We start from the raw sequence: 23798 nt of genomic DNA, 5'->3' as shown, positions 1-23798 counted from the left end.
AGGGGGGAGTTTAGCCACCCACTGCTGTTTAGAGCAACATGTCGTACTGTATTTGCACACCAGAAAAAGGTGAAACAGATTAAAGATGGCTGTAATAAAAAGGACCATTCAGGCATTAAAAATAGACAACTTTATTGACTGTTCTGATTGGCACTTTAAGCCCAGAGCGCAGTTGTGCATAATTTCGAGTTCGTAGTCCAGTTTACATCACGTCAGCAAACATGCAGAATCAGACATGCCATCAGGTATTCAATCCCGTCAATCATGGGGAACAAAGCAAGCTTAAAGTAGCAAATCTCAAACCTACATTTGGATATGTCCAAAAATAAAAATAAAAATGTGCTCACTGTTCTTCTGGTTTCAGTGTATCACTCTTTTCATTTAAATTAGAACTTCCTTAAAAACGATCATCACATGGATTATTTAAAACACTGAGAAATAAAGATGGAACACTTTCAAGTAAAAAATGCACACATTTCATCCAAATCTGGGGTCAAACGTGCCTGTACTCTTCAGCATCCCTATCTGCAGGCCTAAAATCTGAAGCAATAGTTTCTTTATAGTTTTGTTATTGCAAATATGATTCCTAACGGTACAAATTTGCATTTATGTTTTGCTTCCAAGTGCAAACAGCATAAGGTTGAATCAGGAATCTGTAGCACCATGATGTACGTTTAGACCATGTATATGGCTACACAGGAAATGCACTTTCTGATTCTGAAAAAGGACAATTCCAGTTCTTATAACGGCCACAGGACAAAAAAGACTCAGATTTAATGTGTGCAAACCATTACATGTCCTGTAAACAAGATTTACATGAAGAACATAACAGGACGTCAGAATAGAAAAATAAGTTAGAGCTTCACAATGAAAAACGCAGGCTTTTTACACTTGCAAAACACACAGTTAAAAGAAAACACGGTTCATTCAGTAGAAGTAACAGATATAAGACAGGGGGTCTTAACTGAGGAAAAATTACATCCCTGTTTGTCAGGTCAGTGCTGTGTTTTTGCGTCGCTATCAGCCCTTTAAGATTTGCTCGGTATTCATGTGGAAAAACGACCTTCCGTTTCATGGTTCAGACACTCGACGGTGAAACTCGGGCTCCCTCGGGCTCGGTCACATCGAGGCCAGGGGCCGCAGGAGCTCCAGCTGGGACTCCAAGGTGACTCTCTCCTGGTGAACCACCTGCAGCCAAATCAAACAACACACACAAAAAGACAACATGACCTCATTTGACTGGAGAAAGAATTTCACCTTGGGCGCTAACAGCATTGTTTGCTTTGTTCGTCACAAAGACAAGAGCACAAAAGCCACCCCAAACAGGCTGCTACGAGCGTTCCGCCGCACGCTCACTTTGAGCGTGTTGCACAAAGTGTGCAGTTTGTTTGCCAAAGTAGCATTAGAGGAAAGAGCCACAAGGATATGTGGGTTCTGACCTTGACATTCCTTTCGAGAAGCACAGAGGAAGGTGTGAATGTAAGCACCTCAGAATCCCTGTTTGCCATGGCAACAATGTTTATTACCAAGACGAAGCTCCTGAAAAGGCTCACTGGTGTTCATGAGATCCCAAAATACATCAGACTGAGAGAGGATCCTCTAACCTGAGAGCTTAACCAGTGGTAGGAAATCCAAATTTGTACTAAGGAGGACAAAAAAAAAGGAAGGAAGAAGAGCACAGAGTCTGTTGAGTCTACCTCAACACCTGGGGCTGATTATCATATGAATGTGGAATATGTGATGCGTTTAATGCCTGAGTTTACCTACTCAGTCATTTCGAAAGAGTCGGCGTAGGAGGAACTTCTGAATAATCCCCGACACACTGATCCAGATGTGCTGGTGCTGCTGGACCTGACCGCAGCCTTACTGACACAGTAGATCCCAGCATGCTTGTCTTACGTCTTGACTCATACATTAAAAGGTATAGCCAGGGGCTGCTGGTCCATAAGGACGCCCCACAAAGTAGCTCCTCCAAATAAGCATTGTGAATTACCATAACTACTTAGCTTGGTGTGTATTGTTTGTTCTGAGTGTTTTTCAACTATTTTGACAATTTTAAATGTATTTTTTTGTGATTCATTCTCAGTTTTTGACTTATTTGCAGTTATAGGGTGGCACAGGTCAACGTGTTCATCAGTAGATTTCACATGTCACCTGATGGCAGTGATCGGGACTGCAGGGCAGCTGTAACAGAGTCTCATCGGGGGGTAAAATATCCCGCCCTGTGGCCACATTCTTCTGGTTTTAGCTCAGTAGAATGACCACTACAAACGTTACACCTCACCTGATCTGATTTAATGCAGAAATAGTTGCAGCAAAACCTGCTGCGTCCAACATTGGAGACTTTCTGCTTCGAATCCATTCATGAGACAAAAATTAGACAATAAACGATCAGTCAGCAGTACGGAGCAGACAGCGGACACAAACTGAGCACAGAGGACTAAAAACAGAGGGGAGATGAACAACGGGACATTTTTCTGTGTCTTTAACCATCTATATCAGCCGCGGGTGGATTTATCCAACTCTGTGGCTTCCTGCAGCAGACACACTGTAGGAAGTACGAGTTTTATATTTTTTTTAGAATTTCTTCAAAGAAGTTCTTCCACCATTTACCTTTGATAATCTTAAGTGTTATTGCAGAAATATTACTTCAAATAAAAGGAGAAATCACATTCAGAAACCAGTGTACCTGTCTGACTCTTTAATTTTAGCCAGGTAAAATGAAAAATCCTCCTTTTAGGTGGAGGTGGGTGCGGGAGGCGTCCGTTTCGCTGATTTAATTATCAGACCAGACTGTTTTCACAAGACCCCGGGGGAGAGAGAGAGAGAAAAAAAAAAGAGGACAACTTTGTGCAAAAAAATGACTAAAATAGCCTCTTTTTTCACAGAAAATGTAACGCAAATTGTAATATTTGTGTGGACTTTCACTGAAACAGTCAAGAAGGGCCTTCCTGTCCATCCAACCTCCTCTCTGAACTCACACACCCCGCGGCAGACGGATGCCTGAGCGACCCAGACTCTATTTTAAAGAGGCCAGTTGTGAGTGCCAGTGGCTGTGGGGTACTTCAACGAGGCCCGGGCCTATATAAAGACACGTATGGCTTTCTCTGCAGAATTCCACAGATGTTTCGAGGGCATGGCAGAATCAGAAAGAACATAAATCATCCCAGATAACCTTTTACACACTGAGAACATCAGTATAAAAACCTATGGATTTGAAAGATCCAGCAGAATTCATTTTGAAGAGTTGAACAAAAAGGCATACGTTGCTATAATCCCCTCCGCCCCCAATTCTTTCCACGTTGTTGTGTCCGAGACATAAAAGCGCTGCATGTGAGCGCGAAGGTTTCACTCTCGGATCACTTACAGGGAGAATGACAGGCATGCAGCATGTGTTGGTAATGCGAGTGTGTGCGCCACCGGCTGATCTCCAATGCAAACAGCGAAGTCTTTGCCATTAGTTCAGCTATGAGTGATGAGCAGAGAGGGCAAAGAGTTGAGCTTGGGCCTTTTCACCAAGTTGGACCAATGGGAGGATTTTGCCGTCAGTTAAAAAAAACGAGGAGAATTCATCTTCCCCCTTACACAATCGAGAGCTTCTGACAAACAATACCACACTCTTGTGGCTGTGGGTAAAACACAGGGTAAACCTCAGTGCTTCTTGCTTGACTCGACTGTCAGATTCAAATGTGTGTACCCTTTGAAAGTGCTCTCTAAGCCCTGCGGGGCTAGTTTTCCCATTCCAGTTTCCCCAGAGGAGGTGGAGGGCAGGGAATGTCGCAAGGTTCACACAACAGATGCACGCGCACACTCCCTCAGCTAAACACTCAGTGGGTCTCCACAAACGGTCCTGCTGGAGCTAAAGCACGGACTCACCTTCAGCTGCTGTTGGAGCTCACTGTTGAGGCGCGTCAGGACAGCGTTGGTCTCCCTGTTTTTACGGATCGCCATCTGGATTTCTCTCTTCTGCCGGGACAGCAGCCTGACAGAAGAGGGTCTGAAGTTAGCAGCTTTTAACGGCTCTTTTTCCAACTAGTTCAGCCACAGATATTGGACAAAAAACAGTCTGCCCCGTTTATGTATTAAAAATGACCCGGTCTTTACCAGGTCCTAAAATGAGTCAAATCTAACCTCAAATGTATGAAAACATACAACAGATTCCACAATGCCATTATTTATTAAACACCAACCAAGACAAAACGGAAAGGCTGCGTGTCCCAACACAGCATTTTAATCAGGTTGAAGTCCAGACTTTGACTGAAAGATTGAAGAACCGTAATTCTTTTCCGTTCCATTCTTTTGTAAATTTGTTGCTGTGTTTGAGATATTTGCTGTGATGATAGACAAACTTCAGCTGTCAGACAGATCCCCTCATATCTGACTCCAGAATCCTTTGGTCTACAGGAGTTCTCCTGCATTAATAAAGGTGATCACACTGATGATGATCAGTTAATGGATATATTTGATCAGCAGCTCCTGGCTGATACTGAACCTCTTAAATCCTGCAAAAGTAGCAAAGGTTTAACTTCATTTTTCACACACCAGTTTTGCCATTTTGGCCTTATTTTAGTTGAATAAATAATGGCATGCTGGAATATGTTGTGTTTTTGCACACTTGAGGTTAGATTTGAATAATTTCAGAACTTGATCATTTTTATTCTGTTCGAATCCATAAAACCCCGGAACTGAAAGAGGGTGGACCTTCTTCTTCCCACGATTCTGGAGATGCATTAAAGTGCTTCGAGCTACAACAGACGCTGCACATCAACAGGCGTCTGAAGCTTCCCATCAGCCTATAAGTAACCGCTCTGAGTCAGCTCTGTTATTGATGATCATCTTCTACTCACTGACTGTTTCAGTGAGCTGTCTGGTCAACAAGGAGTCAGAGGCACACATGCTAGAGTCATTATGGTGAAATAATGTGCCTCTTCATGTCTGATGAACTGCCTTTTCTGGATGGTGTTTCATTGGCTTTCCTGCTTTGAAGAATGTACAAAACCTGACTCGAGTATTTCAAAACTTTGCTCAACACCACGGCATCAGAAGTCTAAACCAGTGTATGATTGATTTATTACCAGTGGGTTAGCGTTAATGATTTTTTTCAAAAATTCTTAGACAAGAATGTTGAATTTTCCTCCCTGTGATGTGATGCTAAAAAGTGACCTTATTCATGTCTGGATAAGGTCTGTGGCCTGAAATGACTTCACAATTTACAAAGACAACCACTCAAAAAAGCTGAGTTGTAGATAATTACTGACATAAATTCAAATAATTGTGGCCACGTATTTCAATACTCTAGGCACAGCTATAGTCTCTTTCGGGTCACCATAGAAATTTAAAATTTTCACAGAAAAGTTTCGCTGAAGCTTAAAAACCCTAAAATGTGTTTGGTAGAAGAAGTTTGATGTTTTCAGTTTGTTGTTAATTAACTCTTCTGAGCACTAGAGGGCAGTGCACCAAGCTGGGAAGTCTGAAATCTTATCACATTGTTATTTTATTTTATTTTTTTTACGTCAGCAGAAGTTTGTTTATACCCAGAGCAAAGCTGAAAAAAAAAGAATTTACATTCATTCGAATTCATTTTCTTGCCCACCTCTAAAATATAAACATGTCACAGTCTTTGTGTGGCATTGCTAACATTAGGTCTAGAATCAAAACGTGATTTTGCAAAAGAAATATAATTCAATTTTATCAACCTAAGTTTAGTCTTTTGTTACAGCGTTTGTCAACAAAATACAAATTTAGTCCAACTGAAGGAAAAAAAAAGTGAATGCAAACTAACTTTTGGCTCGGTTTTGCAGGTGGAGGAAATGGCATGGCAGGTGGAGGTCCGATCTCCAGGTTCTGGCTCTCTGGGAGGTATTTCCTTCGAATCGGCTTCTGGGGCACCTGACTGTGAGAAGCGCCAGAGACGTCCTGAAACAGCAGCACAAACAGAAGTTAGCTCGCTCCGACGGGCAAACTGAACGGGAACGAGCACGCCTCGCTCACGTCTGCTATGGAAGTATTTTTCCAACCTGCTTTGAACTATTTAAGTCTTCAGTACTTGGTCCAAATCTAGAGCCTGGAGCCTGATCTTCAGGTTTCACACCGCTCTCTTCCTGTAACACAAACCAAAAAGAGAACGCACGACCAAAACTGATTGATATGAAAAAGCTATTGGACAGCAGATTTGTTGCTGCATGAGTAGAGTGTTAATGGGATGATGGGGTGAAACGGGCTGCTATAAAGAGGCAGGATGAAATGGATCTGCCCCGACCGAGGATAAATCAGCACCCTACCTACAGGGACCATGATGCAGGGCTCTCCAGATATGACTCCTAGCCTGTTTGGGGGCAGCCGTGATGAATGGGCTCACTTTTGCTCCATCTACTTGCTGCATTTGAGACATTATTTTCTTCTACAGTAGACGTCAGATGTATCACTACTTGCTTTCATTCATCAGAGGTCAGAGGTGCGCAGACATGTGGAAAGGGTCTTTTCCGAATTTACAAATTCTATAAGAAAGCAGCCTCTTCTGTGCATCCTTTGCTCCGCACCGTTTTTCCTGTACATTAGTGCAGGTAGTTGTAAACTTGAACGACTAATTTCCCAGGGCTGCTGTGTCCATTAAGTTGGGAGTTAAAGTGTTCTGATGGCTTAAACAGGCTCCTGATGTTAACTGTACCCAAGAAACCTCAAATGCATTAAGCCGACAGTGCAACTGACTCGCAGATAAACGGTCCTCGTATTTGCCGCAGCACTGGACGTAAAGCCGTATTGTAGCAGTTACAATGTTTCCCACGAGCCCCTGAGGCAGACTGTGTGGTCACATCAGCGCTCTCACTCCTGCAACCTCAAGTCTGGGATCTCTGAGGACCCGCCACTGTATCCACTTTGTGACAAGTTGCTTTTTGTAACATAAAGAAAAAAAAAAAAGAAATTGGCATAACAGCAGAGGTATCAGTTCTTGTTTTTTCTTTTTTTTACTCTACACCGACCATACGGTTGTAAAATAAGGAAAGCAAGGAAAAATGGGAAAAGAAATGTCCAAGCCTGAAATTCCAAAAAAACATCAACTTTCTTCTGTAAAAGTTCAATAATAATTTGAGGCTTTTGTAACAATCTAAACTGATAAAATGTTGACCATTTCATGTATAAACTGTTTAAAAAGTGGAAAGAGATCTAAAGAAATGTTAAAGCTGCTGCCAGTGGTTCACTGGGGTTGCTATGGTAACACTCTGGCCTCTCTCAAGCTCTGACAGCGCTTTAAATAAGACAGGCAGGAATGCAGAGTAGAAAGTAAGCCTCAAACAGTCACTGTGAGAGAACTATAGATCCTGAACTGGAAATGGCAAAAGTGGTCACATGGAGGTCATCTCTAAATGTTAGGGCGGCAGTGGCTCAGGAGGTAGGGGTTCGTCCTGTAGCAGGAGGGTTGCTGGTTCGAGCCCCCACTCTGTCCGTCTCAGCCGTTGTGTCCTTTGGCAAGACACTTCACCGCCTTGCCTACTGGTGGTGGCGCCGGTGTAATGGCAGCCTCACTTCTGTCAGTGTGTGGCTACAATGTAGCTTACAACATCAGTGTGTGGATGTCTGGATGAATGGGTGAATGATTGGTTGTAGTGTGAAGCGCTTTGGGGTCCTTGGACTTGATAAAGTGCTATACAAGTGCAGGCTATTTCGGTCGGAAGCGGAAAAGTTTGAGCCCAATACAGTGTTTTACATAGAAGTTACGACAAGTTCATAAAAAGAGCCTTCAGAAAATTCTGAGCTCAGAGTGAGAGGCTGGATGTGTGTATGCTGCCATTTGAGAGAAAATTGTAAGTCCTAAAGCTGTGAGACACACACTGTGTGGAAGAAAAACAGAACTTTCCTACGTCTTATGTATAATAAGTGCAAAGTCTGTGGGAGGAAGAAGAGTTTGTTCGCAAAAAAGTTTGGAAAGTTTTGACAGATCAAATGTAAACATGTATGACGTCATCACTCTGAGTTGAACATTTTGTGGTAAAAGCTCTAAAAATCATTTTAAAAAAGACCCTAAACTATGATTATGTAAAAACTGTAAAGGATATCAAAACACCAGATCAGTCCTGTTTAACTTTCTGTGATCCGTTAAAACACTGAATGATGATCCTACGGTAAAGTGTCTCTGAGCTACAGAGCTCCAAAACAGGGCTGGGTCCGCTTTGCCTACAAACACTCAAAGTTTGCTGACGTACACAGTTCATCTTACTGGGTGAAAAATATACATCCAGCGCTCAGCTATCTCTGGGCTAATCTCCTGTGGCTGCTTCTGATTAAGATCAGTATCGCAGCTCCGGCGGTGCACTGAAACATTTTGCGATGGGAACCGAAGAAAGTCCGGATCAAATTAAGCAAACCCAGAAAGAAGAGAGGGGACTACGTCTAAAAGACCAAAGACTGTATACATCATCATGGGGATATGATGGAAAACAGAGAATACTGGATATAAACAGATGAAGTTATGCCCACCATATACCCTGAGGGGGAAATCTGCCTTGCTACATTTCTTATAGACTCCCAAATGTACGGAACAAGTTACAGTCTTTTCTGACTGCCCCACATGTACAGATGTAAAAGTTTCATCCACTCATTATGAGGTCATATTAATTTAGGGCTTTTAATAACTTATCCAAACCATTTTTTTCCATAACTAAATGATTATACAACATTTAACTTCAATCATTTCTAAAAACAAAGTTTGAGAGTTTGAACTGTAGGGTTTCTCAAATTTGCACAGAATCAAAATCTAAATAACAGCTCAAAATAATACAGACATTCACCTAAACCTTTTCATAAATTGTGCTGAAGGTTCATGAATGTCTTAACTAAACAAGGAAAAGGCCTATTGACTTGTTGTTGGTGATGACGATTGACTGCAGCTGCTAGTTTCTCTTTGCCAGCATAAAAAAGCTTGACCAGTACTCAGAACAATGAGAAGTTCAGGGAACTCAGTGAAGAACTAATGAGTAGAGGGAATTATGAGAGTTAGGATGTTGAGGAACAATCTAGGAACCATCTTTACATTTAGTTATTTGACCACAATGACAAGAAGTATTTATGGCAGAGTCAAGGTGAGGCTTTCAAACCAAAAAACACTGTACCAGCTGTCAGGCATGGTGGTGGTAGCATCATGCTGTAGTACTGGTGCATTGGATATAGTTGGGTGTTCTAACAGGACAAGAGTCCCAAACTAGTCCCAAAACTAATCCTAAACATCAGAACTAGTTCCTGATTGGACAAAGCAGGAGAACAGTAAGCTTTTGCAACAGCCTTCCCAAACCCTCGACCATGACCATTTAAGGGTTAAAGAAGATGTGTGGGCTATGTTTAAAAGCCTGGAAACCAACCAGTTTAAATGAACTCAAATCTTCAAATATCAGCTGATCTGTCAAATAAAAGCCAGAAGGTTGACAAAGAGAGCCTCAAAGCTTCTCTCCCATGAAGACACATACAGTACAAAACTGTGTTAAACAAAACAAAACAAAAGAGAAACTCACCAAAGTTACACAGTTTAGATAGGTGACCACAAGCAGCACATGTCCTGCTGGTTGATGCACTGTGATCTTTGTTTCAAAGCGTTTTACCCAAGTGAAGCTACTGCCTAATGCAGCGTTAGTCTGTTTTTACTATATGAGGCTCTGCAGAAGGGGAAATAATAAAGCTTCTTAGCCATAAAAATCATGTGAGGAGAAGCAGGAAGTGAATGGTTCAACAAATATAGGACATTAAATGCTAAACGAAAGGTTCTAGTAAAGAGACAAAATGATAAAATTCATTATATTCAGCTGATCAGACTGAGATGAAACTTCCTCCTGATATTTTTATTTGTCTACACTCCAACTTATGCTGCTTTCGTTGACCTCTGAGAGTATCTGAGCCCTGGAATGAAGGCCTGAATATCTGACAAACCCCTGTGACACATCTGAGATGGAAAACTGTCCCGACGGAAAAAGCTGACGTGCCGAAAACAGGAATCTGTCAGCCGGATTCTTTTAGCAGAAGCTGGTTCTGCTGCTCTACGCGGCAGGTGAAATGAGACTAATCAAGGCAGAAAATCTGCCGGGCATCACATTTAACTCTCACCTCTTCTCTGAAGTGACTGAAGTCAGCAAAGTTTGGCTGCTGCACTTTGTTCTGGGAAGCTTTCTCTGAAGCGCTGAGAAAATGAGGAACCTGAAAAAACAGATAACGAGTTCGAATTAGCAGGTGGGTTTTCGTTCTTCATTTATTTCAAGCTGCTAGACGGGTGGCGTTCAGATGCACAGCAGCAGCTTCGCCTTTGACATCGGAGCAGATTCAAAGTGACAGACTTTACCTGTGAGGCTGACGGTCTGGGAGGCAGGGCGGGAGGAGGCAGCAGCCACCCACTTTTTACCCCTAAAATCCAAGAGAAAAAAAAAATCTTCCATTATATACATTTTGTCTGGGTTTGCTTTCAGGTTTCAACCTCTAACGCCCTTTCATCTTCTGCAGCGAGAGATAATATTTTTCTTATTTGTGTCAGAAAGTAATCATTGGATGTGCGTCTACAAGTGAGCAACTTTTGGAGTGACTCTAATCCAAGATGTCCACTACAGCTGATTGACCTTAAACACATAAATGGCTATAACTCAGTCAATTCTACAGTCAGTGAGCTAAAATTTGGCATGAGAGTAGATGAGACTCATCTCACAAGATCTCACATGAGGTTTGATCAAATGTCCCCTCTCATCATAAGGAGATCTCAGTCTAAAACTGGTATGAAAGGCATTGGGCGATATGCATTCTTTCAAGGGTTGCTTGGCCTTTAATATAAAGATAGATACACATTTTCCTAAGCAGAATCTGTTTAGACTCCTGGGAGCCTTTCACGTTTCATACTAATAAAAAAAACATAAAATTTCTGCTCTGGACACAGCTCTCAGCCAGTTTAATAACTAACATTGTGGGAGGGGCGTGGCTCGTACCTGAGGCGCCCTGCTGGAGGAGCTTGTTGAGATCCAGCGACGAGGCCCTGGAGTGGCTTTTCTGCGGGCGAGGAGGCGGGGTGGGCGGCTCCTCTGCCTTCTTCATGGCATCTTCGATAGACGTGCTGGAGTAAGACCTGAGCAACGAACACGACGCCGGCGAATTAGGGTAGCGGGACATTATGTTTCTGTTTGTTAAAAAAGAGAAAGAAATGACTCCATTTTTCACCTCGGTCTAGTTTTCGTCTTCATCTGAGGGTCACAATCGTGAGGCAGCTCTGCAAAGCCAACCACATTAAATAAAACAAAAGAAGTGTCAGACTTTCCGTGCGCTTCGAGGGGGTTAAAAACGAGAAACAACTACTTCCCTTTCGCTCAATCATCGATATCACAGCCAGTTTCAAGCTATGAGATATGCTTCAAAACTCAAAACAAGCCCACCTTAAAAGGCTAACGTCTGAACAACTTTACCCAATACAACCTCAGCAAAGCAAGGAGACAAAAGAGGAAAGCTTCTCAGTCTAGAATCTGAAACTTCAGCTGTCTGCAGGAACAGAGAGAGCTCTCTGAGGTTCCCACGTTAAAAAAAAAAAAGAAAAAAGGAGTTTCATTTTCACCTGGCCTCTCAGGAAAAGCTCCCTGCTGTAGAGTCTGTTTGTCTTGAGATGAGGATGAGTTTTTCACACCTAAATCTGCAGACACACACAACACAAAAAAATCCTGATGTGTTCAATGAGAAAAACACAGATTTATTTGAATCCAGCTCTGTAAAAACTGACTTCTTTCCTCCTTATGTTTCTGCTTATTTTTCAGGCATTGTTTTGTTACTGTGCACACAGAGAGGAGGAGCAGTACGTGACGCTCATTTGCTGCTTTTAGGAGCAGGAACATAAAAGCTTTGACCTTTACAAAACATCCTTATAGGTCACGGTTCACTCACATATATCAACTGTTCTTAAAAAAGTTCCTTTTTGACAGGATATTTACCTTCTTTAAGGAATTTTTCTTCCAACTCTTGTTTGCTTGTGCTTGTGCTGGAGCTCGGCTGGAGCCTCTCTGCAAGGCTTCGCTCCTAAATCAGAGCACACCAAGAGTGAAATCATGTCAAAGCATTTCAGGAAGTCGACTGATGGGACCCAAGCTCAGCTTAAGCGGCGCTGTCTCCTGTTTGGCTCGACAGCGCCCCCTACAGGCAGCACGTCAGATCAACAGTTTTAGAGCGTTAAAGGTTTGTCTCACCATCGGACAAGGCCTCGGCTCTGCGTCCTCAAAAACAATCAGAGGCTCTGAACTCTGCCGGCAAAGCACAGTCAAAAGAGCTGAATCAGGACTGGAGGTCAGCTTTAAGACAACAGATGTCGTCGCAGGTGTCCCGCTTACCTCGGGGGTGTCCGGTATGTCCTCTTCGTGCTGCACGAAGCCCAGCTGCAGCGTCGGAGGGAGGCTCTCGGGGAGAGGGTAGCCGTTCTTGCGCGCCACGATCAGGTGGAAAGCGATGCAGAACTCGGTGAACGTCAGCGCTCCGTCTCTGTCCACGTCACTCAGCTCCCTTCATGAAAAGCAAATGAATTCAAATTTAACTCATGACAGCGGCCCACGTGGCTCTTGGCGCCATTTGAACTAGCCGTTAGCTCATCAGTCAGGTCAAGATTATACTGAGATGGTTCTGTGTTCGGCTGTTTGACAAGCTGGTTGTAGCTTCATGTTCACACATGAGTGCTGTCATTCATTTTATTTAGGATAAACTCATGAAAACAGGAAAGTGCAAGGTTTTATAGTGTCTTAATCTTAAAAAAAAAACAGCACAAAAATTACAATGAAAAAACTATATATATATATTTTTTTTTATTTAAATTTGAAGAAACTTACAATAAAAGGATGGTTTGTTGTGACAGATGAATTGTTTTAAAATGAGCCAGACAAGCTTTTATCCACATTTGTAGGTTTGGCACTAAGCTAAACTGTAAGCTAAAGCTGTGAGCTTTAGCTTCATTTTTAATTTACAGACCCAAAAGACAAAAACAAACAGAAAGATAAGTGATTGGGTTTACCAAAATGGCAAACTGTTCATTCAAAACTGCAAGTTTAAAGCTCCAACATTTCAAATACAAAAACCATATTCAGTGCTTTCACATTATTTGCTCAAAATCAATCTGTGCTTAGAAAAGATCACACACCGCTTAGTATATACTTGCAGCTCCTGTCTGGGCTTTTTGTTCTGGCCTTAGACAGCATATAACCAAACTCCCCCGAATGACCCCAGAGCAAAACGAGGGCAGATAAGTCAGCACTTACCAAATGTGGGACAGCTCTGGGATTGGGAGCTTGGATTTAGTAAAGAAGTTTTTCACTACAGCTCCTGGAAACACCCGACAGTGGTGAAACAGTTTGATTGTATGATTGTCAGTCATAAACATGTGTTTGGGGGGGGTGTCCATACCCAGGATTAGGGCCCCCAGGTCAGGCTGCAGGCTTTTGAACTGATTTGTGTAATACTCCAGCTGTTCTGCTGTGATCCTCCAGGGGTCATCGTCAGAATAGTCGGCTGTGCCCTGCTGACTGAGCCTCTCTGCCGAGGAAGCCTGAGCAGACGGACAGAAAAATACGAAGTAAGGCATACGGCGGCTTGATCGCAGGGATTAGAATGAAATATTTCTTAGGACTTCGGCTGCACCTGAAGCACGGCGGGATGCTCCGGGGTGGGATTGGTGGCGTAATGGCTGGGCGAGGAGTGCTGCTCCAGCTGAGCCATCGGCTGTGGAGAATGCATGCTTTCGTAAGCTGAAAAACAGGAAACAAAAACGTCTGTGTTAGAGGAGACAGCTCAAACTAACATGTGCTAAGCTGCCGTACGAGGGATTTACAGGTCAAACAAAAGGAGAGAAAGCTGTGGACGCAGAAGCTAAATCCAGAGTGTAGGCTTTGTTCAAACCGTGACAAGAATGAAATGAATGAAAAGTGCCTTACTGATCTGTGGGTCGACTCCATTTCTCTGCTTAGTGTACGGATAGCTGCGGTGGGTCAGCGGAGAGCGAGGTGGTGAGCTACACGGTGATCGAGGTGGAGACCACAGTTCCTGTCAGCACACAGGAAACACAACACGCTGTATGACAGTGTGTAGCCTCCATGCACATACTTAGAAGTCAACCATAGAGCTAAAATGTACAGAAATCTGCACCTTTGCAGTGATATCTAATAGGGGTGTGTAGACCAGTGTTACTGATACCAATGTTGGTATCAGATCATGAACAACATGACAGGACCGACACTTTAGTTTGTTTCTCTTCTCTACTTTCAGTCCTTTGCTCCCATTTCAGAAGGGGGAAAAATGTTTTATTTTGATTCTGAACAAAGCCAAGAACAATGAAACCTCTAAAACATTCAGTCTCCCCTTTGTACTCATTTAATTTTCAGTTACAGTAACATGTTTTTGTATTCAAACAGGAACTTTACCTCAGATCTGTCCTGGGTTATAATATGCTAATGGAGAGCGAAGATCAGTTATTTAACAGACATGAAATTATATTCAGACTGAACATGACAAACTGCTCTCCTCCATGTGTAAGTGTATAAGCTGCAGTACTGGCCCTGCATTTACTTGGTCCTGAGACCATATTTTGCAGTGTCACACACTAATATCTAGTAAGTCAATCAATGATCAATGGTCCATGTAGAAACATGGCTTCTTGGCAGAAAGGTAAGAGTACACATTATGTTTTAGAGCACTTTGCGTTTAATTACAGGATTCACCTTCTTGTCTGCGTTGGTCTCCGGGTGCCTGAAGGCGCTCCTGTCCGCGGGAGTCCACGAGACCGAACCGGGGGCCGACCCGCACAGCGCCCCCAGAGCGTCTGCACCGGGAGGAGCTGCTGCTGCGTATCGCATCTCTGGTTCGGTCTTAAGCCCAGCAAATCTGGGCAGAGGTAGATCTAAAAAGAACATCATCGGCAGGGGTGGGTGATTTATTATGAAAGATGAATTTTTCCTTCAAACTAACAAAACAATAAAAACAAGACTGGGAGAATTAACCAGCATGGGCAGCTTTACAATACAAACCACAGTGGATATGAACATATGAACACACTTCCAATCATAATCCATCACAGCTCTGTGGTGTTATGAGGAAAACAGATTTTCTCTGCGGTGGGGGTGTGACTCTTTGTGCCCTCTCCTAATAAGGGCCAACCCATGTAGCCGTTTCCATGCAACTCCCTTTTAGTCCAGATTAAAGCAAATCCTGCTATGTTAAGATTGTTACGATAATCTCCTGATCTCCCTTCGGCTCTCATAAGACGCCTTCGCTCTGAGCAGCAGACTTACTGGCGGTTACGCTCTCCGGGCGGATAGGCAGCCCAGACTGGGCGGCTGCCAGCAGCTTCAGGGCGATGTAGAACTGGGGGGTACCAAAGTAACCCAAATGCTTGGCCCCACACACCTCGGTCACCTGGGGGGAAACAAACGCAATAAGAATGTTTGAGCTTGAAAGCCAAGTGAGATTAACCCAGTCACAGAGTCAAACATAACTGGTGAGCCACAAGCACCTGAGATTATTTGAGACCCTTATCAAGATGTGCGGCACAAAATTATGGGCTCTGCTTACAGAACAACGCTGGAGAGAAGCATATGTAAAAGATAAGCAGCACAAGGGGATTGGTTTATCCTGTACTCTCTTGATTAGAGGGACAACAACTGCTTTCAGTGGAGCTAAGAAGATTAGGTTATGTGGGACAGTCAGGAAAAACTGTTTCACACAAACATAATTGAAATAAAGTGCATTTTAAAAGAAAAAGGAATCCTTTAAACAGGTAAAAAAAAAATGTAATGTGTTAGGTGGACATAAACTATATTTCCTGCATATAACCTCATACACATGTATGGTTACAATACTTAAGTAGAAGCACTCAGAGAGCGCAACCTCCCCCCAAGGCCACAGTATGATTAAAACATAGTGTGATCCGGATCATAATCCTGATCAGCACCAGAATGTGATCCATTGTTTTTTGTAACAACCCCAACATGTCCTGAAAATTTCCTCCAAATCTGTTCATCCGTTTTTACCTGATCTTTGCTAACAGACAGACAGACCAACAGACACAACCGGAAACAGAAGGGTCACATGTAGGAGCAGAGAGAAGGTTGTAACAAAAGGGCCACCTGTGACCTTTGACCCCATGAACCTTGAAATCAACAGGCATTCTCTTTGACCCATGAGGTGTCCAGCTGTGCAGTTTAACATCCCTGTTATACAGCTGCAGATTTAGAGAATCTGTGACCTTTGACCTTGAACTCTGACTGGATCACCACCAAAGTTTTATCACTTCTCTCTTATCCCATGTTTGACGTTTCCTGTAAATCTCATGGAAATCCCTTGAGACAGACAGACAGACACTACTGAAAACATGACCTCCTTGGTGGAGGTAAAAAAACTACTTATTTCTGTTAAAGACACAGCATGCTACTTTTAAATTATCATTCTCATTTTCAAACCCACTGTTGAGCGATGAAGCAACACTGAAGGACGTTATACTTTTATATTTATGGGCTAGGTGAGCTGACACCCCCAGCAGATTAGCAGGACTGAACTAAAAGCAACAAGAAAACCTGTTGGCCTGGTTCTGACTTTCTTATATTATTGTATGTATTTACTCTTTATGAGGCACAGGATGGTACAACGTGTACAACTTATTACAGGTTCTAACGATTGTACAATGACAAAGAGTATAAAACACTTCTATGGCAGTTTACACCCCACATAGTAGCTACACTTATATTAGGATCTCAGCGAGGTAACTTACCCCCGCCCACTTACTTTCATCACCGTAACAAACAGGGTGACAGATTCTAACACTAAAAACATTTTTTTGTCACCACAATCCTGTTAAAGCAGACATTATGGAAAAACCTTTTGCTGGCATGAATTTATCGACCGCAAATGGCAGTGAATTCCCCACCGAGGGGTTGGTTGGGTACACGTGGCTCCTTTTGCCGTGCAAAAGATTCTTTCCGCTCGACCTGCGTTGTATTCACACAACAGCTTTCATGGGAAACGGGCCATCCAAAGTCAGTGAGGGACGATGAGGTTACTTCAGGTGGAATCCTTGACAAACAAAACCAGCAGACCTATGGCCTGAGGGGAAATGTTCTTCAATAGAGATGTAAAAAATGTCAAAGGTATCATAACAAATGCATCATTGTGGGCGGTACTGTATCACGTTCCCTAATTAGAGCGTGAAGGAGGAAATTTATTTTGGACATAAGTCAGCAGAACCACTCAAGTAAACAAGACAAGTGAAAGCAGCTCGTAATTCCAAACTTAAAACTTCTTCGTGTTCATCGGAGTTATGTAAGACATACTGAATGAGCATAAGTGTTCCAGCTGTGATGTCCTTCTTCACTAAAACGCACCGAGAAAGGTTTCCCATTTCCTGCCAGCTGAACTATACTGCTAAGTTCAAATAAATGGTTTAACGTGTACAAAAATGGTCCGTTTAAAGAATAAACCAGTCTTCTGAGCTTCAGTAGCTGTTTTGTTTCTGGTTTTATTGGTTTTAAAAGAAAAATCTATCTGACAGTTTGACTTCCAAAAGAAGCAGAGCCCGCATTTCTTCAAAACTTGATAAGATAAAAGTCAGGCTTATCTCTTGACCCTTCACTGGACTGCAGCTGTTGGCCACACATGACGAACAGTTATCCAAAATGTCTGCACAGAAACGCGGCATGTCCAAACAGCCTGTCTTTTCTGAAAAATGGCCTCGTTAAAAGGCAGCACCTTTTGTACAAACATCTCCATCCACATTAAATAAAAAAAGCCCTGAAACGGACCTAAAACAGGACAAAAGAGCTGCAGTAACTACACCGGGCCTGAATGTGGCGCTGTGAGACTGCCACAAAAATACACCAATAAATAATAAATTCACAAAAAAACGTTCCCATGTGGCTGACCCGTTAAAAAGGTTTGCAGAGGTTCTCCATTTCCTCGTATGAGTCGCAGAGAACTTGCTTTCCTGTTGCTGGATCTTCAAACACAAATATCCACTGACGGCTGCCGCGGGCATCGGGAACCCACCCTGAACTCGTTTTTGACTGAATTTCCACGAGTCAAAGTGTGAGAACTGTGAGACAACTTTGGGAGGGTCAGCCAGTGGAACCAAAATGAGACTGAGAATAAATGTGAATGCCACAATTTACCTGCAGTACGAATTTGTAAGTACGTACAAGAAAACAAATCAAAACAAATCCGTGGGCCAGATCCGGCCCGTGATAATGTTTTATCTGGCCGCCCCCCAAGATAACATTTAAACTTTATTAGATCTGACCGTCCAGTTTGGGACAGATTGAGTCTCTGTTGCTTCTCATTTTGCTTAAAAAACTGAGCGTATTTGGTGAAGTTGTCTGGAAAGAGCATCAAATGGGACCGATCGAACTCTTTGGGTGCATTCACACCTGATAGTCTCGGTAGACTTGGTTCCATTGGGGACCAGATTATAGCACAGAAGGCCCTGTGCTATTTTTAGGCAGACCAGAGTTCACTTTTTTGGTCCAAGTCAGAGTTCAATTGTGCGTTCACACCTCCCCAAATGAACCGGACTTTCTAGGCAAACAAACTAGAGTTTGATTAAATTGGACTAATTAGGGCTGGTGTGAATGCACCTTTAGTGATGATCTTGCAGCCAAGGAACGACACTAGACATCTGAGTTAATGCGCATCAGAGTAACAGCGAGTTTGCTTTAATGTATGCTGTCTCTTTCTGTATTTTCTTCTACGTTAGCAGCTGTGTGATCTGAGTTTTGTTGAGGGCCTTTTAGCTGTTATGATGGAGAGAAAGTCATAAGAAGTTCAATCTACTTTTCTTTGTTCGTTTGATCCAAATTCTGTCTATGTAATTGGGAAAAGGTCTCTGATATTTCTATATGAATGATTTGTCATTTTACCTCCAAAACCACAAGTAATTTATGTTCTATCAATAAATATTGATTGAGATCGGCCCTTGTTTAGGACCAAGGTTTTCATTTTGGCCCCCTTGTGTTACTGAGTTTGACAGCCCTGCAGTAAAGTAAAATATCTGAGTATTTCTTTCGTCACTGCCAAACACCAACACCATCACATCCTGATGCGACAACAACCGAGCTCACACCACCTTCAGACCGGTTTGTCTACCCCGTCTGTCAACACGTCACCGGAGCACCACCAACAACTGCTGGTGTTTCAGTCGCACTCCTCCAGTAATATGAGGAACATTTGCTGAATTCGAGGCGAAATAGTAATAAAATAATCCGAGCCAATAGCAGCTTGGCCTGAACTCCCTGTTTGTCTGAGTGCAACAGCTTGTTTCCCTGCAGCAGGAGGAAGTGTCATGCTCTTCTACTTATCAGCTGTAAACACAACTCACGCTAAAAGGTCCTTCCTCAGTAGGTTCTGGTCAGCGAAGGGGAACTATTAATTATGCATATGGAACACAATCGAAAATGCTCTTTGCTTTGAAAGACACCATTGAATATTTACAGGAGAACCCCTATAGTAGCGTTGCCATTCAGCCTAAGGGGAGAATTTCTCTGTTGCTTTGGTGACATGATAACAGAGAAGAAAGCGGTGGCCCAGCGAGCGATCCCGCAGACATCCTGCCCAGCTCAGAGAAGGGCTCTGTGTCAATCAGCCCCGTGCGGTGGCGGCGGTCCAGGCCGGACGGGAAGGAAGCGGAGCTCGGCACCAAACTTCCTGACAACCCCCCACCCACCCCACACACACACACACAGGCACACAATGGGAGTGCCGGACCCCCTCAGGACGCAAGGGTGGCGTGAAACGTCAGCAACATGCTGCGTTGTTCGTCCGAGCTGGAAAAATGTGCTTTTTGTTTCTGTGACGGGGTCAGCAAAATGACCCGGGGTGAGAACCAATGAGGAGAAACCGCCTGAAATCAACCCTTAGAGCCGGATTAATCCCACGCAAAACAGAGCAGTGGAGGGAAATACGCGTTTGATCCTCTGCTGATTGGATAAGTTTACCCTCACATGAAGAAATAGTCTTTTTTATGTAGTTTCAGTTGAATAGAAATAAACAACAAACAAATAAAATATCGACTAAAACACATTAGATAAAAGGTCTCAAATTGGTTTGTATGTCACTGAGATACAAACTGAACAAGACTTGGTAGAGAAACCTTTGTTTTTGAGCACAGCAGTTAGATGGTTCTTGTAGTTTATTTTAGGAGGGACTCGAGCCCACTCCTCTTTACAGCAACTCTAAATCCTTCGGGTTTCTTGGCAAACTCAAAGCTTCAGCTCCCTCCACAGATTCTCTACAGGACTGAGGTCTGGAGAGTGATTAGGTCACTACATGACCTGAATGCACGTCGTCTGTAGCCACTCCTTTGTTTGCCTTGGCAGTAGGTTTTAGTTCACTGTCACTTTTGAAGCCCTATCTACAACCTGCCTCCAGCATTCTGGTCTGAGGGAACAGGTTTCTTATCCAACCAAACACTACATGGCTCCATCCATTGGCCTGTCAGTGTAGAGAAGCCACCCTTAGCAAAAAAAAAAAAAAGCCAGCCCCCAAAGCCTAATGTTTCCACCTTTGTGCTTGACTATAAGGATAATATTCTTGCCAAAGAGCTCAGCTTTGAGCCTCTTTTGACCACAGCACTGCTCCGAATCATTTCGATGTTCACCGGCAATTTCAAGCAGGTGAGACGAGCTCTTACGTGGCGCTCCAGACCAAGGGTGATCGATGGGCGTTTTATTTTTTCCTTCAGTTTCTGAACAATCCCACCAGTAATCGTCACTTCCTCGCCAAGCTCCTCCTTGGTGGCCTTGGTTGAGGAGAGGCCGGAATGAGAGACGCTGCTTCTACTGGACAGGTGGGCTTTTGTTTTTGAGTAAAATGAGGCGAGATGGGGACGGTCTGAGATTGATTGATGGCTGGGTTGCGGGATCCAATCCCTACTTCCCCCACTGATTTGCTAATCAATTTTTACCTTCCACGTCATGTTTGTTTTCTCCCGATTTGAATGAAACTATCCCCAAAATATTCAGGACTGATAATTTCTTAGTAAGTGATCAAACTTCCAAAAATCAGCAGGGGATTCAAAACTTTTTTCCACCACCGTCCGTGTTTGTGCGTCAGCTCATAATAAAAGCAAAGCTTTGTCAAAATAGTCTGTATTGACTAACTGACTAGTGCTAATACTGTCAGCTCCGGAGCTGAATTGGTTTTCTGACTGACACAAAGGTACAAATTGATTGTTTTCAAAACCTGCTCTCGACTTCAAATCATTTCTGGATTTACTTCTCTCCTCTACATCCTTGATCCTTAAAGCAAACACTCCGCCTTCAGAAACTTGGGTGTTCAATATGTATTCGGAAAATCAATCCAAAACCACTGCAAATCCACGCCTCGGGGTCTTTCAGGGGAAAGAGGGTGATTCAGCAGCCTCCAGTCTTGTTGACAGCTGATGAGGACACCAGCAGCAGCTTCAGTACAAGTCGGGGCTAAACACTGACTGTCCAGAAACAGCGGACTGTGTCTTTGTAGGACCAGCTGTCTGTGAGAGGTGAGATCCATCCAAAGCCTCAGCTTTAGGAGAATGGCTTCCTGTGAAAAATCCACTCTGTAATAATAAAAAAATATATAGCTCTGTATCACCCCCCGCAGACCTCTGAGGTTTTGGGGAGCAGCAGCCGCAGCCCCTCATATGTCATCATACACACGCACACACGCGCGCACGCACACATGCATCACTCACTTTATGCAGGGATTCTGGAGGTAGCTGAGACGCCTTGAACAGCTCCGCCACTTTGCCGGAGGACAGCTTCCCCGGAGCGTCCGCAGCCTGGCACAGAGCGTGGAGACCCGAGTAATACCGCTGCTCGTGCTCGCTCAGGGCGATCAAACTGCCCCCGGACGCCGCGGCGGATTCCTGATCCATCCCCGCGGCCGACGCATGGAGGAGCCGCCGGAGGAGGAGGAGCACTGCGAACCGAACGGATCAGCACATCCCCGCTGCGGGAGCCCGGCTCCTGGGTCCAAACGGAGGAGGACAGAGGAGGGGGGAGGGGGTGTTAGTGAGAGAGGTGGACGCTGGCGATCCCCGTGAAGACGCGCCGCCCGCTCGGCTCGTGCTCCTTGTCCACTCCCACTGCCTATTGTGGACGGTCGCGGCGCAGTACCGCCGGGCGCCGGACGGGGGCGACAGAGCGCAGGAAAAGAAACAAGAACCTTCTATAGTTTCCACCAACGAGCAAAAACATTTGTAAAATTGTGTCACTCTTGAACGTGTAATCATGTTACTATGAAAAATAAATAAATAACGACTCATTAAAAAAAAACCCAGTGCTGTGCTTGTAAAAATAGTTGTATTTCAAGTGGGTTTTTTTTTTAGTAACCATAAGACGCATATCTTTGAACATAAAAAAAAATCTAAAACAAACTTCATTGTACTTTGTAGAATGTAAAAGTAAAACAGTTGGCTAAATTAAAATAAAACTTTTTGGCCCGCATAACTGCAGTTCTATCTCTTGTATCACTGGAGTGAATAAAGATGGACAAATGGACCAAAACAGGAGCCAGAAGGTCTGTTTTTAAGCAGCTGCCATGTTGTAGTTTTGGAGCCAGAGCCTGGAAATGGAGCAAAGCCCTCTACTGGATGTGTACAGCATGTACTGTATGGATGGGTATGTGGAAGAGGTAAGTTTGGGTCATAAATCAAAGGCCTTCAAGTACAAATAAAACAACAACAAAAATAACTGGGCTCTTCCTTAGAGATAGGGGGAGAAGTTCAGTTATCTGGGAAAGACTCATAGTAGACCTGCTGCTCCTCCACATCAAGATGAGCAAGTTGAGGTGGTTCAGGCATCTAGGAAGGATGCCCTCTGGACGCCTCCCTAAGGAGGTGTTCCAGGCATGTCCAACTGGGAGAAGACCCCAGGGAACAGTGGCATGCACAGACATTTTGGGGGACAGACGCTCATGTGGAAAGAAAAGGGCACCTTGAGCGGCACATGGAACCAAAGGCTGCCTTAGTAGTGTGAGATTTTTATAGGCACAGCTTGAACATCATGTAAATATACCAATTTCAAATCAATACCCATATGCTGTCTGATGGTTTTTTTGTTGCAAAGTCCAGTATTTTACTGAAGCACTTTGTTGTAACTCAAGTTATTTTTCAGCACAACATCGATTTGACTTTTCAATCATTTTAAAAAGATCAAACATGAGCTATGCCTATGCTTTATTTTAAACCTCGTCCTGGCGGCTTGTGGCGGCCACACAAGACGTAGCGGGGAAGAGGATGTCATTGATTGGCTGCTCTGTTTAGACAAAGTTGAGGCGAGTAAAGTTTGAACTTTTGCATCTGAGGTTTAGGAGGCAAATCCACTCGTTTGTTACCTGGATAGTTAGCCGGCTCATCACCAGGGCAGAGTCAACGCATGCCACCTATCTGCTTTGTGTACACAGCGTTTTTGTATAGGGAGGAGGAGGAGAGTCTTCCATCCATCCATCCATCCATCCATCCATCCATCCATCCATCCATCCATCCATCCATCCATCCATCCATCCATTTTCTTTACCCGCTTCTCCATTCTGGGTCACGGGGAGCTGGTGCCTATCTCCAGCAGTCACTGTGCGAGAGGCGGGGGACACCTTGGACAGGTCGCAAGTCCCTCGCAGTGCCACATAGAGACAAATGAGTCATTGGGGCAAGTGCTCTACCACCACCTAGTGTCTATCTGTGCACATCCCTGGCAGGGAAGACCCAGGACACTTTGCAGAGGCCATGTTTCTCAACTGGCCTGGGAAGTCCTTGAAATCCTCCAAGAAAAGCTGGAAGAGGTGGCTGTGAAGAAAGA

General features: G+C 43.7%; 1 protein-coding gene across 1 annotated transcript; it reads right to left on the bottom strand.

Moving 5' to 3' along the window:
- Nucleotides 1–111: 111 nt before the first annotated feature.
- reps2 (RALBP1 associated Eps domain containing 2) lies at nt 112–22068 on the bottom strand. Its single transcript, XM_017423557.3, has 19 exons — nt 21695–22068; nt 15273–15396; nt 14703–14881; nt 13920–14028; nt 13627–13733; nt 13393–13534; nt 13248–13311; nt 12333–12501; nt 12192–12245; nt 11940–12024; nt 11570–11644; nt 11182–11230; nt 10953–11089; nt 10322–10383; nt 10090–10179; nt 6018–6101; nt 5783–5916; nt 3877–3982; nt 112–1188 (listed from the first exon to the last, which is right to left on the bottom strand). Exons 1-19 carry the CDS (start codon nt 21875–21877, stop codon nt 1120–1122), a joined length of 2022 nt encoding a protein of 673 aa, XP_017279046.1. The 5' UTR covers nt 21878–22068; the 3' UTR covers nt 112–1119.
- Between the last annotated feature and the right edge of the window lie 1730 nt (nt 22069–23798).

Source organism: Kryptolebias marmoratus, linkage group LG24 (genome assembly GCF_001649575.2).
Source record: "Kryptolebias marmoratus isolate JLee-2015 linkage group LG24, ASM164957v2, whole genome shotgun sequence".
Lineage (NCBI taxonomy): Eukaryota > Metazoa > Chordata > Actinopteri > Cyprinodontiformes > Rivulidae > Kryptolebias > Kryptolebias marmoratus.
This window is presented reverse-complemented; position numbering and strand designations above follow the sequence as displayed.